The sequence below is a fragment of the Ceratotherium simum genome, chromosome 13 (genome assembly GCF_057802395.1).
Source record: "Ceratotherium simum simum isolate JZ-2026a chromosome 13, ASM5780239v1, whole genome shotgun sequence".
Classification (NCBI taxonomy): Eukaryota; Metazoa; Chordata; class Mammalia; order Perissodactyla; family Rhinocerotidae; genus Ceratotherium; species Ceratotherium simum.
Window position 1 is genome coordinate 30,289,763 of NC_141912.1, and position 14,477 is coordinate 30,304,239.

The 14,477-nt window shown below is 46.7% G+C and overlaps 2 protein-coding genes across 2 annotated transcripts in view; one reads left to right on the plus strand and one right to left on the minus strand.

Annotated features, from left to right (window-relative positions):
* Nucleotides 1-7,798, plus strand: part of PPP1R11 (protein phosphatase 1 regulatory inhibitor subunit 11) — a 37,510-nt gene extending 29,712 nt beyond the window's left edge. The window contains exon 4 of the mRNA XM_087438237.1: nucleotides 7,526-7,798. Coding sequence (XP_087294363.1) covers nucleotides 7,526-7,603 — 78 coding nt within the window. The 3' untranslated portion in view covers nucleotides 7,604-7,798. The remainder of the gene's footprint in view (nucleotides 1-7,525) is intronic.
* On the minus strand, nucleotides 131-11,063 carry TRIM31 (tripartite motif containing 31). Its single transcript, XM_087438222.1, has 9 exons — nucleotides 10,647-11,063; nucleotides 9,885-9,980; nucleotides 8,851-9,081; nucleotides 6,870-6,892; nucleotides 6,196-6,311; nucleotides 4,254-4,328; nucleotides 3,154-3,231; nucleotides 2,319-2,534; nucleotides 131-1,201 (listed from the first exon to the last, which is right to left on the minus strand). The coding sequence occupies exons 1-9, from the start codon at nucleotides 11,061-11,063 to the stop codon at nucleotides 678-680; spliced, it is 1,776 nt and encodes a 591-aa protein (XP_087294348.1). The 3' UTR covers nucleotides 131-677.
* Nucleotides 11,064-14,477: the final 3,414 nt, after the last annotated feature.

Below are 14,477 nucleotides of genomic sequence, written 5' to 3' on the forward strand. Positions count from 1 at the left end.
GGCAAAATGTAGCATACTATGTGTACTGTTCCTCACCTTATTTTTTTCACTCAACGATATATCCTGGAGGTCATCCTATAATAAGTCATAGATAGTCCTCATTTGCAAACTGGATAGAATGAAGGCATGGGGGTGGGCGTGGTTGAGTCTCCAGGAGAGAGAACATCCAGCGTCACATTTTTCAGATCCCCAGAAAGGAAGAGGTCCAGATGGGCCAAGGCCACGTCCAGGATCGCAGAGCTTTGGAAAATGAAGTGGAGGAGAAGAAAGGGGCAGAACGGGGTCAGTTGTCCAGTCTCTGGTCTCTGCATCTCAACCAGGATGCAGCTGGATGCGGCTTTCTCATCGCATCGTTTTCAACCATCACCTGTTGGTTTACATTTGGCTTGTTTTCAGTTTAGTCCTACTACAAACAGTGCTGCAGTGAATAGCCTTGTGCAGAGTCTTTTCATGCATTTGAGGCTTTCTTTCGACCTAGGCATATTGAGGGGAGGGGAACTGAGAGAAAGAAGGAAAATTTAAAGCGGGGTCAGAGACATCAGGCCTGGACCAAGAAGCCGGAAGACTAGAACCCTCCTAAAGGGCTCCTGGAAGCCTAACTTCAACTCTACCAGCTGCAGCACATCCCCAAGTGAGGGGTATCGGGAGAAGATAGAGAGGAAGGCAAAGGAACAACTCTAGGGATTCAGGGTGATCTGGGTGCCGGGAAACAGGAGCCGGAAAAAGGGGAAGATCTGCCCCGGGAAGGAGGTGTGGAAGGTGTAGATGTGTTTGCTCGTGGTGGCGTCGTAGAAGACGACCTCCCCGCACTCGTGATCCACGCGGACGCCTACTTTCGTTGGACGAACCGTGAGATCCTCCCTGGCTCCGGTCTCGGTGAGCGCCTGGCACTCGGAGCCCGCGATGCGCAGCGCCCAGAAGCCGGTCAAGGGCCCCACCACCAAGAAGCCTCTCCGGGGTACTAGCTCCGAGGCCACGCCCACCAGGCAGGCCCCGCCCTCGGGCCCTCGGAGCTCCGCCTCCCAGGCCTGGCGCCCGGAGGAGAGGCCGGGCGAGGCCAGAACGCAGCGGAACGGGAAAAAGCGCGCAGGGTCGGCGGGCTCAGCCGAGTTCTGAGGAATGAAGTCCAGTGTCACTGTCTTCAGATCCTGGGAAATGACGAGGTCTGGGTGGGCCGAGGCCTCATCCAGGGTCAGAGGGGCTGCGGGAAAATGAGGAGGAGAAAGAGGAGCCACCCTGGGTCAACTCGTCCAGCCACCCACCTCTGAGCTCCCCTTGGGTGCAGCTAAGGGAGGCTTTCTCTTCCAAGTCACAGCCCTCCTTGTCCCCAGAGAAGTCCAAGCCTCCCTCCTGCTCCTTGAAGTTAATCCCTAAATTTCACCATATGCTGCTCTGTGGGTGCAGAGCAGAAGTCTCCACTGGTGGTAGGGGGTGTCATTTCAATACCCGAAGCTGAGACTATCTCGTCTTCCCCGTTTCCTGTGGTCCCTGATTCTCATATCTAAAACACACTTTGGGGCTAATATAAGAGATGTCGAGGCTCAGACTTTCTGAGCTCGAGTAATTTTCTAAAGTGGAGCCCCTCAAAGATAGGGATGAATGAAGAGTTGGAATACAGAAGGAGGAAGAGTCAGTTCCCACCCCACCACTCACGCACACTTCCAATTGGATTTGGACTTTGAGTCATTGTTTATCAAGGTTAGAAGGGCCCCATCCACCCTCTACAATGGTTTGAGTAGCGGTGGTTCCAGTCTCTGCTAACGATTTAGGAATGGGGACCTCATTCTATCTCCTGATTTGTTATCTAGTCTCACACTCTCTTACTGCAATATTATTTAATTTTCCTTTGCTGGATGTGGAAGGTTGAGAGAGATGGCGGATGTGGGAACGTGGGGAAGAGGAGAGAGCGGTCAGGTTCATGGGGATGGGTTAAACGGATTGTGACCCAAGCGGGCCTTACTCCTCTCTAGACCCCACCCCTAGCTGAACAGCTGCCTGGGTAAGTAGTTAAAAAAAAAAAAGAAAAAAGGAAAACAAAAGAAAAAAAGGTGGAACAGAGAGTCAGCTATAGGGACTTCCTTTATCCACCAGGGGGCACCACAGCCAAAGCAATCAGGAGCAGCCAAGCGTGGGGCGGGGGCGCTGGGCGTCTGCGGTCGTCTTTTCCTCTTTTTATTCAAGAACACCCGCATCCTTTCTCCAAGTCTTCAACACCACCACCACCGCCATTCTCAGTAGTCTGGGCCTCTCCCCCACGTTCCGCTTCCTCAGCCCGACTCCACTCAGTCAGGGACTCTTGACCGCACTTGGCTACTCACTCAGCGCCACCTTGCGCTCCTCGGTCCGCTCAGCGCCAGGGCTCCTCGGGTTCTCAGAGCGGGCTTGGTTTAGGAGAAACCCAGCAAATGAGGCCCTGCTTCGGCATTGGAGCAATGCTGGAGGGGTGGCTTTCCCAGCTAAGGCGGCCTCCGCTAGGGGTTGGAATGGAGTTGCGGCGCGGGGATTTGGTGGCGCTGGTTTAGTTATTCTGTTGCCTTGGAGGGAGAAGGAAAGGAGAAAAGAGAGGTCAGTGGGAGCAAAGCAGCAATAATCCTCCACTGCCAGAAAGTGCTGCTGAGCTCTAGACACAGCAGGAGTGACAAAGGTTAGACTCAAGAAAGTACGCCTGAACAAGGTAGGAGTAAGTTCATCAGGAGGTGGGCGTATTATTGCCTGAGGGAGGTGTAATTTGGGAAGGAGTAGAGGAGATGGATGAGAAGCCCTCTGTCCCCACCTGCCATGTCTGCCCACGCCATCTTAGCATCTGAAGTCTTCAAGAACTGTAGATTCCACAGCTCTTCCTCCCTGTCTCCCAACCCCCAGTCCCTCTTATAGTCTCTCTAATTCCCTCTCTCTGCTCTGTCCCTATTCCCCTCCATCTCAGGCTAGAACTGAGAGAAGTCCCTCGTTTCCACCTAGCTGTCGTCAGGGAGGACCATCTGGTACGTTAGGAAGTTCTGTCTGCAGTCCGGTCTCCCCGCTTCCCCTGCAGGGTCAGGTCAGTGCATTCCTGTTTGTGCTTTGGGTGGATAGAGCATTCTGACCCCCTGTAGACTTGGAGGTCCCCTCACTACACCACAGGAAGCCTCCAAGGTTCAGAGGCAGAACTCCTACCTGGTGAGGGTGACTCAGGCTCCGAGGTGCTGTTCGTTTTACCAGTATTTTTCTCTAACAGAGAATATAATGAAAACCCTAGGAATCGGGGAGAGAAAACCAATTTTGGTCTTGATCACCAGAAGCTGCAAATTAAAAACAAAAACCGACACCCTGCCACCAAACAATAAGAACAACAGTCAGTGGTTCTCAGTGAGGACCCTTCGCACCCACGGGGAAGAGTAGAAACTTGCGGATTGTCTCGGTGACAGCAGGAGGGGGGTTCTGGCCTATAGTGCTTCGTGGGGCCTGGAATGTGAAACATTCAAGAGGGCACAAGGCAGGGAACACAACGGAGACTTATCCTCTGCCAATGCCAATAACTCCTCTCGTGGAGGAGCACTGGTGAAATAGAATCCCTAAATCCTGCTCTCTGGCGTTGCAATGCATTATAGTTTCCAGCTTCTGCAAAATGAGTTCCAATTCAGTTTCTTCCACTTCATAGTCACATGACCTGAGTGACTTACCTCACCTCCCTGGAGTTGCAGGGACCTCACTTATCTGTAAATTGCAGACAATAACACCCACCTTGGAGGATAGTTGTGGCATTTTGAACTATCAGATGTGGGGTGCTTAGCACACAGTGTGTCTTTAAGAAATGGTACTTCTAGTGTTACCATCTCAGGTGGTGGAACCATCTCTGATGACTTTGGTATAGGCTGTTGTTACAGTGGGTCTCCATCCCCCCAGCTGTCCTGACCTCGCACCCAGGAGGGCTTACCTAGAAACCCGGCATGTGGTGGGGGGAGCTAATAGTACAGAGACTGAGTTGCTTCCACCTCCTCCTTGTCCCACCTTTTCCTCGCTTACTCTGAGGAATGAAGAAATAAATTTACAATTTCTATTACTTTTGATACCTCTAAATTTTGAGATTAGCCACTGTTTTGTGAGTTACCTGAGTTTAAAATAATAAAACATCTCCATATGCCTGTTCTTCTCAATCAGCTGAGGGATGGGTATTCACTGTATTTGGCTTTCATGTAATCATCGAGACAGAGTTTTTCCCCTTTGCTTTTCTCAGTTTTCCCACATGGCAGGAGAAACTATCAGTCCCTACTTACAGCTTGTTCTGTTGTTTTCGTTCATGCCTTTGAGAAATTTGCTTTTATCTTTCTTCCTATCAGCCTGGATGTTGTCTATGGGGAGAGAATGGAATGAGATGGAGAGAGTCCAAAGAGGTTGAGCAAGGAACCCAGGACCGCAAAGCAGGGCACTGATGCGAAATGCCTTGGAGAAGTGGGAGCTAGATTTGTCTCTCATGTTCTTAGTGGACCAAGAAGGTATAAATCACTGAGAGATTCCCTTTCTGCTTCCCTGAAGTGGCTATCTAGCACGGCACTGTCCAGTAGACATATAATCTGAGCCACAAATATCATTTTAAGTTTTCTAGTCATCACATTAACAAAAAGTGAAAAGAAACGGGTAAAATTAATTTTAATTATATATTGTTATTTCAACATGTAGTAGAAGAAACTATTGCTATATTTTACGTTCTGTTTTCATACTAAGTCTTGTGAAATTTATGTGTGTTCTTCATTGACAGCACTCTTGAATTTAGACTATTAAACTATAAGGTGGGGCCCCCGGGTGGGGGCTTTCTCTGGGGCTCTGCCCCTTTCTAGTGCCTGACTGCTCCAGGAGTCCTGAGAGCCACCAGCCTGGCCATGGGGAACACTCAGTGACCCTCTTATGAGGGGTCCACATACCTAGAGCCAGAGCAGAGGAAACATTGCTGGGAGCACAGTGCCTACAAGGCCCTTCAGGCTCCAGCCACCCCCACCTCCACCCCTGGGTTCCCAGACCCATTTGTCCCCCAACAGGGAGTGACAATCCTCAGACTAGGGGACTATGGAGATGGGATCAGTGTGGTGAGCAGATTCTCCAGCACCTACTCTACTTGTGCTTTAATAGGGCCGGGTGTGAGTTGGGGGACCATGTTTGTGTGTATGTGAGGGAGACAAAACAGACCATGCCCAGCTCCACCATAAGCTTTGCCTTTGAAGCCCCTCCCCCACTCCCAATTCCAAGCTGAAGTGGACGGGGCAGGGGGCCCTTCATTGAAATTCTAAACTGGAACTAAACTATTTTAAACTTGGAGTGACTATAAAGTTGCTGGATCTGGTGAGATTACACCCAGTGGGATAGGAGAGCTGGACAAAGCAGAGCAGTTACTGGGGGAAAGAAAAGCTCAAACAACAGAACTAAGAACAAAGCCAAACACTGTTCCCTGTTTGCGCCTGGCGAGTGGAGATTCCTGGCTGAATGGGTAGGGTCCTTGGGGCGTTGCCCTGGCCCTCCTTTTCCATAGGCACATGGGAGGTGTATGGGTGTGTGGTGGGGGTGTCTTGTGATATTTCTAGGAAGAAAACTCCATCCAGTTGTCTTTACTCCTGGCTTAGACAAGCACAGCCCTCCCAGTGAAGGGGGATTCCTTACAAATACCGAATCTTCTTCCTAGTTGCAAACCTAGACAAGTTTTTGAAAGATATCTGATGGAACATCCCAAGTCATCCACTTCTGTTCTTACTTATTTCTGTTTCCTGTAAGGCTGGAAGAGGGACTTCCCCAGAATGTCATTGACTTTGAATCTATGTTCAGGAATAGACAGCGCTCCAGTGTGCACCAGAGCAGTAACAGCCACTTGCTGGAGATCACAGTCCCTGCCTGAGGGCCCTGGGTAGGCAGGGCCCTGCCTTCTGTCTGGTCCACCGGACAACTGATCACCAACTTCCTGACAGCCACTGCCCTAGGCAAGGGGGCCCCTTGTGGCTCTCACAGGAGTCAGGGAGGCAGACAAATGACATATGATAAGATAGGGTGTAAGAAATGCCTGAAAGGAAGCACAGTGATGCATGGGAAGTGCTCAGCAGAGAGCTTGGCATTTGAGAGGCCCTGTGATTATGATTGGCATGTAGGAGAAGTTACAGTCCAGTTACCATGGGGTGATGGGGGAAGACTCTTCTAGAGGGCGGTGAATGGAGAAGGAGACAGCTTTTTCCTTACCTTTGAATCTCTTCAGGCTCTCTGTGAGGGACTCATGTCTTGATTGTGCTTCACTGAGTTTTTTCTCCAGGACCAGAGGAACAGGGGTTAGGCTCAGATAGGGAAACCCGTCACTCCTAGGAAGATATGGCTAAGCTGGATGGTGAGCTCAGAGGATGGGGTGCAGGGGAGGAAAGCTGTGACAAGGAGATGGTGTCCTGAGGGTGAAGGGGAAGTCAGGGGGTAGTGAGCTGGGAGTTGGGAGGTCAGGGCTAGGGATATGGGGCCAGGGTGAGGTGGGGCACAGGGAGAGATGGAAATGAAGATGGGAGATGAAGCCAGAGAGAAGGAGAGAAGAGAAAGAGGAGAGGAGGAAGGGGCAGGGAGATGGAGTAGCCGACCCAGGAGCCATCCAGTTGAACAAGGTGGCATGCAGGAGGGTCAAGGAAAGAGGAGAATCCATGCTGAAGAAACAGGAACCTGAAGAAAACAGCTCTTCTCTTTAGCAACCAACCTACCTGCTAATATGCTCAGCTTAGGCCTTTCCTACCTGCAGCCTAAGTATTTGACTGCAAAGTTAGACAGAATGTACGGGAATTTGTGAGGGAGGAATGTTGAATGTGTTTGAGTATATGTTGAACATTGTAGGATGAGTGAATCAGTAGGCAAAGTGCATTTGGGATGGCCCATCATACCTGTACAGGACAGTTTTGACGTCCTAGAAGAGAAAGAGAAACAGCACAACCTTAGCACCTGGCTGTTTTACAGGAGCCAAGGAGGAAGTGCAGACCCTGCTGGGTGTGGGCAGAGCAGGTGGAGTGAGGACACCTCCAAGCCACCTTCTCTCTTCCCACTCCCCATAAAGGCTCCTCCAAGAACTGTCTGATATGCCAGTGGGCAGGAAAATGATTGGACCTCACGAGGAACTGAGGGGAAGTCGGAGTGAGATTCTGGAGATGATTTGTCTCTGGGACTAAACCAGAGACAGGAGAGGGAGGGCAGGAGAAGGGCTGGAATAGCTTAACATTATCTTTCTTGAAAGAAAGAAATGGATTCCTGAATTGGTGGGAGTGTTAGTGCTGCTTAAATAGCTATGATAGATATATAGTCACAGGTTAGCATAAGTTAGCATAAGGGAAGCCATCTTGTAGAGTGGAATCATGTTGGAACTATAAATAACCCTGATCCACAAGGCACCCCCTTTGTGGAGCCTGCAATGCTTTAGTTTACACGTAGCCTGGATAAGTCCACACCTGCTTGTGAGCAACATGCATGCTCTGCTACTTTCTCAGCCTTAGCCTACACATAAACCTCCTTATTGTGATAAGACAGTAACTTTTTGTTCTTTAAGTTTTCCCAGGAATGTAATGACCTTCAGAAAGGAGCCCCTATGCTGGTATCCATCGCCAGTGACAAGAAAAAGGGATGATCCGGCGTGTCGAGGACTACAACACCAGATGGTCACATTCCGAACCCCACCACCCCCTTTCAGCTCATTTACCCTATATAACTGTTTCAAAAGTTTGTAGTTTTAAGATGGTTCTTTATGGACCCTAGTCCGCCATCTTCCCCCTTGCTAGCAAGCTGTAATAATAATAAAAGCCCCTTTCTCTCCTACCACCTTGTCTCTGGACTATTGGCTTGTCTTTGCGGTGAGTAGAGGACCCGTATTTGGCGGTGACAGGAGCAGGAGATGAATTCGGGGTGATCTCAGCTTATTTTGCTCATCAGCTAGACCCGCACTGTCCAATATGGTAGCCACCAGCCACACATGGCTACTGAACACTTGAAATGCGGCTAGTATTATAAGGAACTGAATTTTTAATTTTATTGAATTTTCACTAATCCAAACTTAAATTTAAAAACTGAAGCAGTGTAAGTACTTTTTCCATTAAACACAGCTATGTTGATTTGGTAGGACTGCATTTTACTTCAACCATTGAAAATTTAGCATCCAAGTGGAGATCTGCTGACATGTAAAATATACCAGGTTTCAAAGACTCAGTATAAAAAAGAAGAAAAAAACCGAGATCATAAAATGTTTCATTAATATTTTTAAAATATTGGTCAACAGGTTGAAACGATATTTTGGATATATTAAAATATTTTATTAAAATTAATTTTACCTGTTTCTTATCTTTTTAATGTGGCTACTAGAAAAAATTTTAAATTACATATATGGCTTGCGATATAATTCTAAATTACATATATGGTTCACATTATATTTCTTTTTTTCTTTTTTTTTTGTGAGGAAGATTGGCCCTGAGCTAACATCTGCCAATCCTCCTCTTTTTGCTGAGGAAGACTGGCCTTGGGCTAACATCCATGTCCATCTTCCTCCACTTTATATGGGACGCCGCCACAGCATGGCTTGCCAAGCGGTGCCTCGGTGTGCACCGGGATCCAAACCGGCGGACCCAGGCGGCCGCAGCGGAGTGCGCACACTTAACAGCTTGCGCCACCGGGCCGGCCCTATATTTTTAAATTATATACATGGTGTGCGTTATACTTCAAAATTACACATGTGGCTCACGTTATATTTCTGTTGGACAGCACTGGGCTAGGGGTAGGAGGCTAGGGGCAATCTCAGGTATTCTGTCAGGTGGTCGGAGCTCTGACCTGTCACTAGAGATGGGCTGCTGCCTTTTTGCAACTCAGCCCCCAAAGGATTCTTACCCGAAGCAGCTGGCTGGGCGGCGAGTGCTGCTTGACCTTGAGAGAATCAATAAACTTCCTGAGAGAGTTCAGCTGTGCCTCGGCAGAAGTGATGTAGAGTTTCTTGCCCTTCTCCCCCTCCTGACTCAGCCAGTTTAGCCGTGACAGGAGGAAATTCTCCTCTTCCTTTAGGACCTGACGAAGCTGCTTGAATTCTGTGATGATCTTTTGCTTTTCAAGTTCTGCCTGGGCCTGGGGGCAAGGAAAATGGACACTCAGAAGATGAGAGGATGGTTCAAAGATCCTTCTAGCCCATTTTATTTAATTTTCCAATTTTATTAAGTTTATATTGAGTACCAATGCAGAACAATGTGCTGTGGCAGACAGAGAGGAAAGGACAGGTGAGGAGAACTTACTATGTGCTCAGTTTTAGTTTTGGGTTATTTATTTATGATTTATCATTTTTGCCTTCAAGGACCTAAGTATCTAATACTTAATACCTAAGTATTTAATACATTTCCAGAAGGCTTTTCAGTTTATAATCTTTCACATAGATTTTTCCTTTGACACCACAAAAAGATAGGTGAAGATATTGGGTGGGTTTGCAATGTCTTCATTTTCTGACTGGGGAATCAATCTCTAGTTAGTAAGGGACTATGAGGGGCAGAGCTAAGTTTTCAAACTGGTATTTCTGATTCTAAGACCAGGGCTGGTTTTCCTTACACTACCTGTCCCCAGGTGGAGGAGACCAAAGCACCAACCTACACCAGTAACACAAAGCTGGACACGGAAGGTGCTCCTTCCTACCACACGGCAAGCCAAGAGCTGTAGTGGAGGGGAAGGCATGAACACACCCTGACCCACGATGCCACCATCCTTTCCATCCCTCTCGGTCTGCCCCTCCTATACTCCATCCTGCTCTGGGCCTCTGTTTCTTTGTTATGGGTCTCTTTCTGAGTGGTCAGTGTAATAAGAGGTTCTAGAAGCTTTTGCAGAGATGTTTCTGGCTTCCAAGCTCATGGGTCAGAGAGATCCACACCTGAGGTTTTTCTTACCATGAAGACGTTGATCTTCTGTTCACCTTGTTCTTTCAGTTGTACTATCATCTTCTCCTTTTGCTGTAGGATCTCGACCTTGGATTGAAGCTGCCCCTATGGGAAGAGAGTTGCTTTGGCAAGCTGTGCCTAGAGTTCTCCCAGCCTCATAACACTGTCCTGATCTCTCAGGATGGGGGGTGAGGCTCATCAGGGTGAGTCCTGGTGTAATCATTATTAAAGCCCCCTCTGCTCTTCAATCCAGGGAGTGGGGGCATGATGGAGGAGGGAGAAATCTGGAGCCTAAGTGACCTACAAGCGAGGAATGTTGCATAAATTATAACTAATAAATCACGACTAATATTTGGGTGGTGTTTTGGGATTATCAAGGAACTCCCACAAACTTTCCCTCATTTGTGATACAGCAACTCTTAACAGGTACATTCTGTTTGCCCCATTTGAAAGGTGAGGCACCCGAGGCTGAGAGAGGTAAAGTGATTCCTTAAGGGGTAATACAGTGAACTCAGGAGTCTGAATTTGAGCCCAAACCTTCTGACTCAAAATTCCATGTTCTTTCCATTCTTCATTATGCCCTGATTTCAACAGGCAGCAGTTCTCCAAACTCAGGCCTTTGAACCCACTGTGCCTGACCTTGAACTGCCTACTCAAGTGCAAGGAGGGGGCCAATGAGGAGCAAACCCAGAGGGAGGAGGTAACAGTTTTCAAGTCCTCACTGAACTCGTGATCTGATGCAGGGAGAGGGAAGGGACCCCCAATGCCTACCTGATAACTCTGGGCAGCTTCTTCTATCAAAGTTACGTTGTGCAATTTGTGGTTCTTGGATTCACGACACACCATGCAGAGGAACTTCCCATCGTGCTCACAGAAGTAGTGGAACTTCTCCCCGTGTCTCAGACATCTCAGCTCTTCCCTTTCTGGCTGTGTCTCAGAGGGATCCATAGCTTGGATTTTTTCCACCAGATTCATCAACAGCCAGTTGGGCCTGAACATGTCCCTCCTCACAAGTTTGTTGCAGAAGGGACATTTGAGAACGTTGTCTGATGCTTTTCCACTCTGGCTGATGCATCTGAGGCAGAAATTGTGCCCACAGTCAATGGTGACAGGGTCCTGCAGAACATCAATGCAGATGGGGCAGATCACTTCCTCCTTCAGTTTATCGGTAGTCTGTTGACTGGCCATGATGGGGCAGAGGGCTGCTTCAGGTCCGTAGAAAGTCTAGAAGTCTTCTGCGGACGCTGGTTCTAGGAAGGGAGAAGGAAACAGAGGAGGTGGAGGTCAAAGATTCTACCAAGTAGAGAAGCAGGAAGGGAGGAAAATAAGAGAGAGAGAAAATAAATGAATAATAAAAAAGGGTAAAAATTAGAATGTAGAGACTATTATAAAGAGAGGAAAACAGATGGGCAATCCTACCTCACTACCTCTTGAGAACAAATGGATATTGTGAATGGACATATGCTGCTTAAAAAATGGGATAAGTCATCCTGAACCTTGGACTAGTTAAGGATATGTTGATAAGGCAGTTAAGCAGATCAGAAGGGTCAGGGTACCAAAGTCCTCTTACAGAGGTTCAGGTAGGGAGTGGAGGGGCTGGGAGACGCTTCCCGAAAGATCACAACTAGTTCACCAGCACTGCTCTAGGCATCTCTTGTATGCAGTGCCCAAACCTTGGGAGAGCATATGGAAAGGAAGGGAGCGGGTAATTCTCTATCTCAGGTTCTTTGGCTCCACACTTTGAAGAGTTTCGTGGAAATGTGGAAGATATAATCACTCACCTTGGGGAATTTCCAGTTATCAGGAGAAGCAACCATTCCTCTCACAAGGGGATTCCTAGTAGAGTGGGAGAAGCAAGGAGCTTCCTTTCTGGAAGGTCTTTCTCTGTTTTTGTACATTGTTCTTTACCCTGGTGATCTTTTACTTCCCCACAGCACCTGTAGCAGTCTGTCCTCTTTTGGATTTTTTCCCCTGTATGTCTTCAATAGTCCGGTGTCTTGATGCTCATTCTTCATTTGGTCTATCTGTGTTTCTTCCTGCTTCTTGGTGCTTCTCTGATCCCTGAATTGCCTTTCCCTGCAGCTTCTGTCCTGACTAGGAAAATATCAACCAGCATCGCCTACACGCCCTTCTGTAGCTCAGCACATTTGCCTCATAACCTTTTCTCCTTTCCTCTTGGGTTAAGGGTGGAAAATCCCTTCTTCCTTCCCATTTCATCTGGGTCCCACCTTCCACCCTTACCTCCCCTCCAGTATATGACATCTGTTCCCACCAGAAGCATACCATCGATTTTTATCTGATCTTAATCTTAGGTCAAACAGGGATTGTGGGTGATTTTATGATTATAATCAGAGTGATCATACATTCTGGTTTGCCTGGGACAGTTCTCGGTTTCCCCTTTGTCCTGCTGTAATTAATAGCACCTCCTTTCATTTTGAAAAGTGTCCAGTTTGGATGATATGTTATATGGTTACCCTAATTATAGCAACAGTTGGAAGCCAAAGGCTTTGGAAATGTTGTACCTCCATTTCAGAGATGTTATGAAAAGGCCTTCTCTTTGTATGCTTTGATATTGAAGCATTAATTTTTGTATAATATTTTACAGTTTATACTCATCCTAAACTGCTGGCCCATGGAGGCAGAATTTAACTTTTAGACAGGTTTTGTTTGACTGGCATGGTGATTTGAAAAATAATGATAATTTGAATGCCTTTAAAGAGGGTGGCTGTTTTTCTCACCACTCCCTGTTACCTCTTGTCTGCCCAGCCTCTGAAGGCATTTGACCTTCCCCCCCAGCTTTATTGAGATAAAATTGACATATAACATTGTGTAAGTTTAAGGTGTACAGTGTGATTATTTGATATATATTTATATTGTGAAATCTTTACCACAGTAAGGTTGCTTAACACATCCTTCACTTCACATAATTACCTTTTTTTTTTTTTGCTGAGGAAGATTCACCCTGACCCTGAGCTAACATCTGTTGCCAATCCTGCTCTTTTTCTTCTTGAGGAAGATTAGCACTGAGCTGACATCTATATCAGTCTTCCCCTATTTTCTATGTGGGGCACTGCCACAGCATGGCTGGTGAGCAGAGTAGGTCCATGCCCAAGATCTGAACCTGCAAACCCTGGCTGCCGAAGTAGAGCATTCAGAACTTGAACCACTTGGCCACAGGGCTGGACCCGGGATTTTTTCTTTTCTTTTCTTTTTTTGTGAGGAAGATTGGCCCCGAGCTAACATCCATTGCTAATCTTCCTCTTTTTGCTGAGGAAGATTGGCCCTGAGCTAACATCTGTGCCCATCTTCCTCTATTCTGTATATGGGATGCCACCACAGCATGGCTTGACGAGTGGTGCATAGGTCCACGCCCAGAATTGGAACCTGTGAACTCCAGGCTGCTGAAGTGCATGAACTTAACCACTACTCCACTGGGCCAGCCCCAGGATTTTCTTTTTTAATGGCTGAATTATATATATGTAATCTCTCTCTCTCTCTCTTTCTCTCATACACACACACACATCTCACATTTTCTTTATCTATTAATACATTGATGGACACTTAGGTTGTTTCCAAGTCTTGGCCATTGTGAATAATGCTGCAATGAACATGGGAGTGCAGGTATCTCTTGGAGATCCTGATTTCGTCTTCTTCAGATATATACCCAGAAGTTGGACTGCTGGGTCGAATGGTAGTTCTATTTTTCATTGTTTGAGAAACTCCCATACTGTTTTCCTTAGTGGCTGACCCAATTTATGTTCCCACCAACAATGTACCAGGGTTCCATTTTCTCCACATCCTTTTCAGCTTTAGTTGTCTTTTTGATAATAGCCTTTCTAACAGGTGTAAAGTGACATCTCATTGTGGTTTTGATTTGCATTTCCATGATGATTAGTGATGTTGAGTACCTTTTAGCTATTTGTATGTCTTCTTTGGAAAACTGTTTATTCAGTCTATCAAATACACTTTTTAATGGATTATTTGTGTTTTTTTGCTATTGAGTTGTATGAGTTCCTTATATGTTTTAGATATTAACCCCTTATTTGATACATGGTTTGCAAATATTTTCTCCCATTCCATAGGTTGCTTTTTCATTTTGTTGATTGTTTCTCTTGCTGTGCAGAAGCTTTTTAGTTTGATGCAGTCCCACTTGTTGATTTTTGCTTTTGTTGCTTGTGCTTTTGGTGTCATACTCAAAAAATCATTGTCAAGACCAAGGTCAAGGAGCTTTCCCCTATGTTTTCTTCTAGGAGTTTTATGGTTTCTGATCTTACATTTAAGTCCTCAATTTTGAGTTCATTTTTGTGAGTGGTGTAAGATAGCGGTCCAATTTCATTCTTTTGTATGTGGATATTCAGTTTTCCCAACACCATTTATTGGAGAGACTATCCTTTCCCATTGAGTATTCTTGGCTTCCTTGCCAAATATTAGTTGACTGTATACGGGTAGGTTTACTTCTGGGCTCTCAATTCTGTTCCATTGGCCTATGGGTCTGTTTTTATGCCAGTACCATACTGTTTTGATTATTATAGATTTGTAATATAGTTTGAAGTCAGGAAGTGTGATGCCTCCAGTTTTGTTCTTTCTCAAGATTGCTTTGGC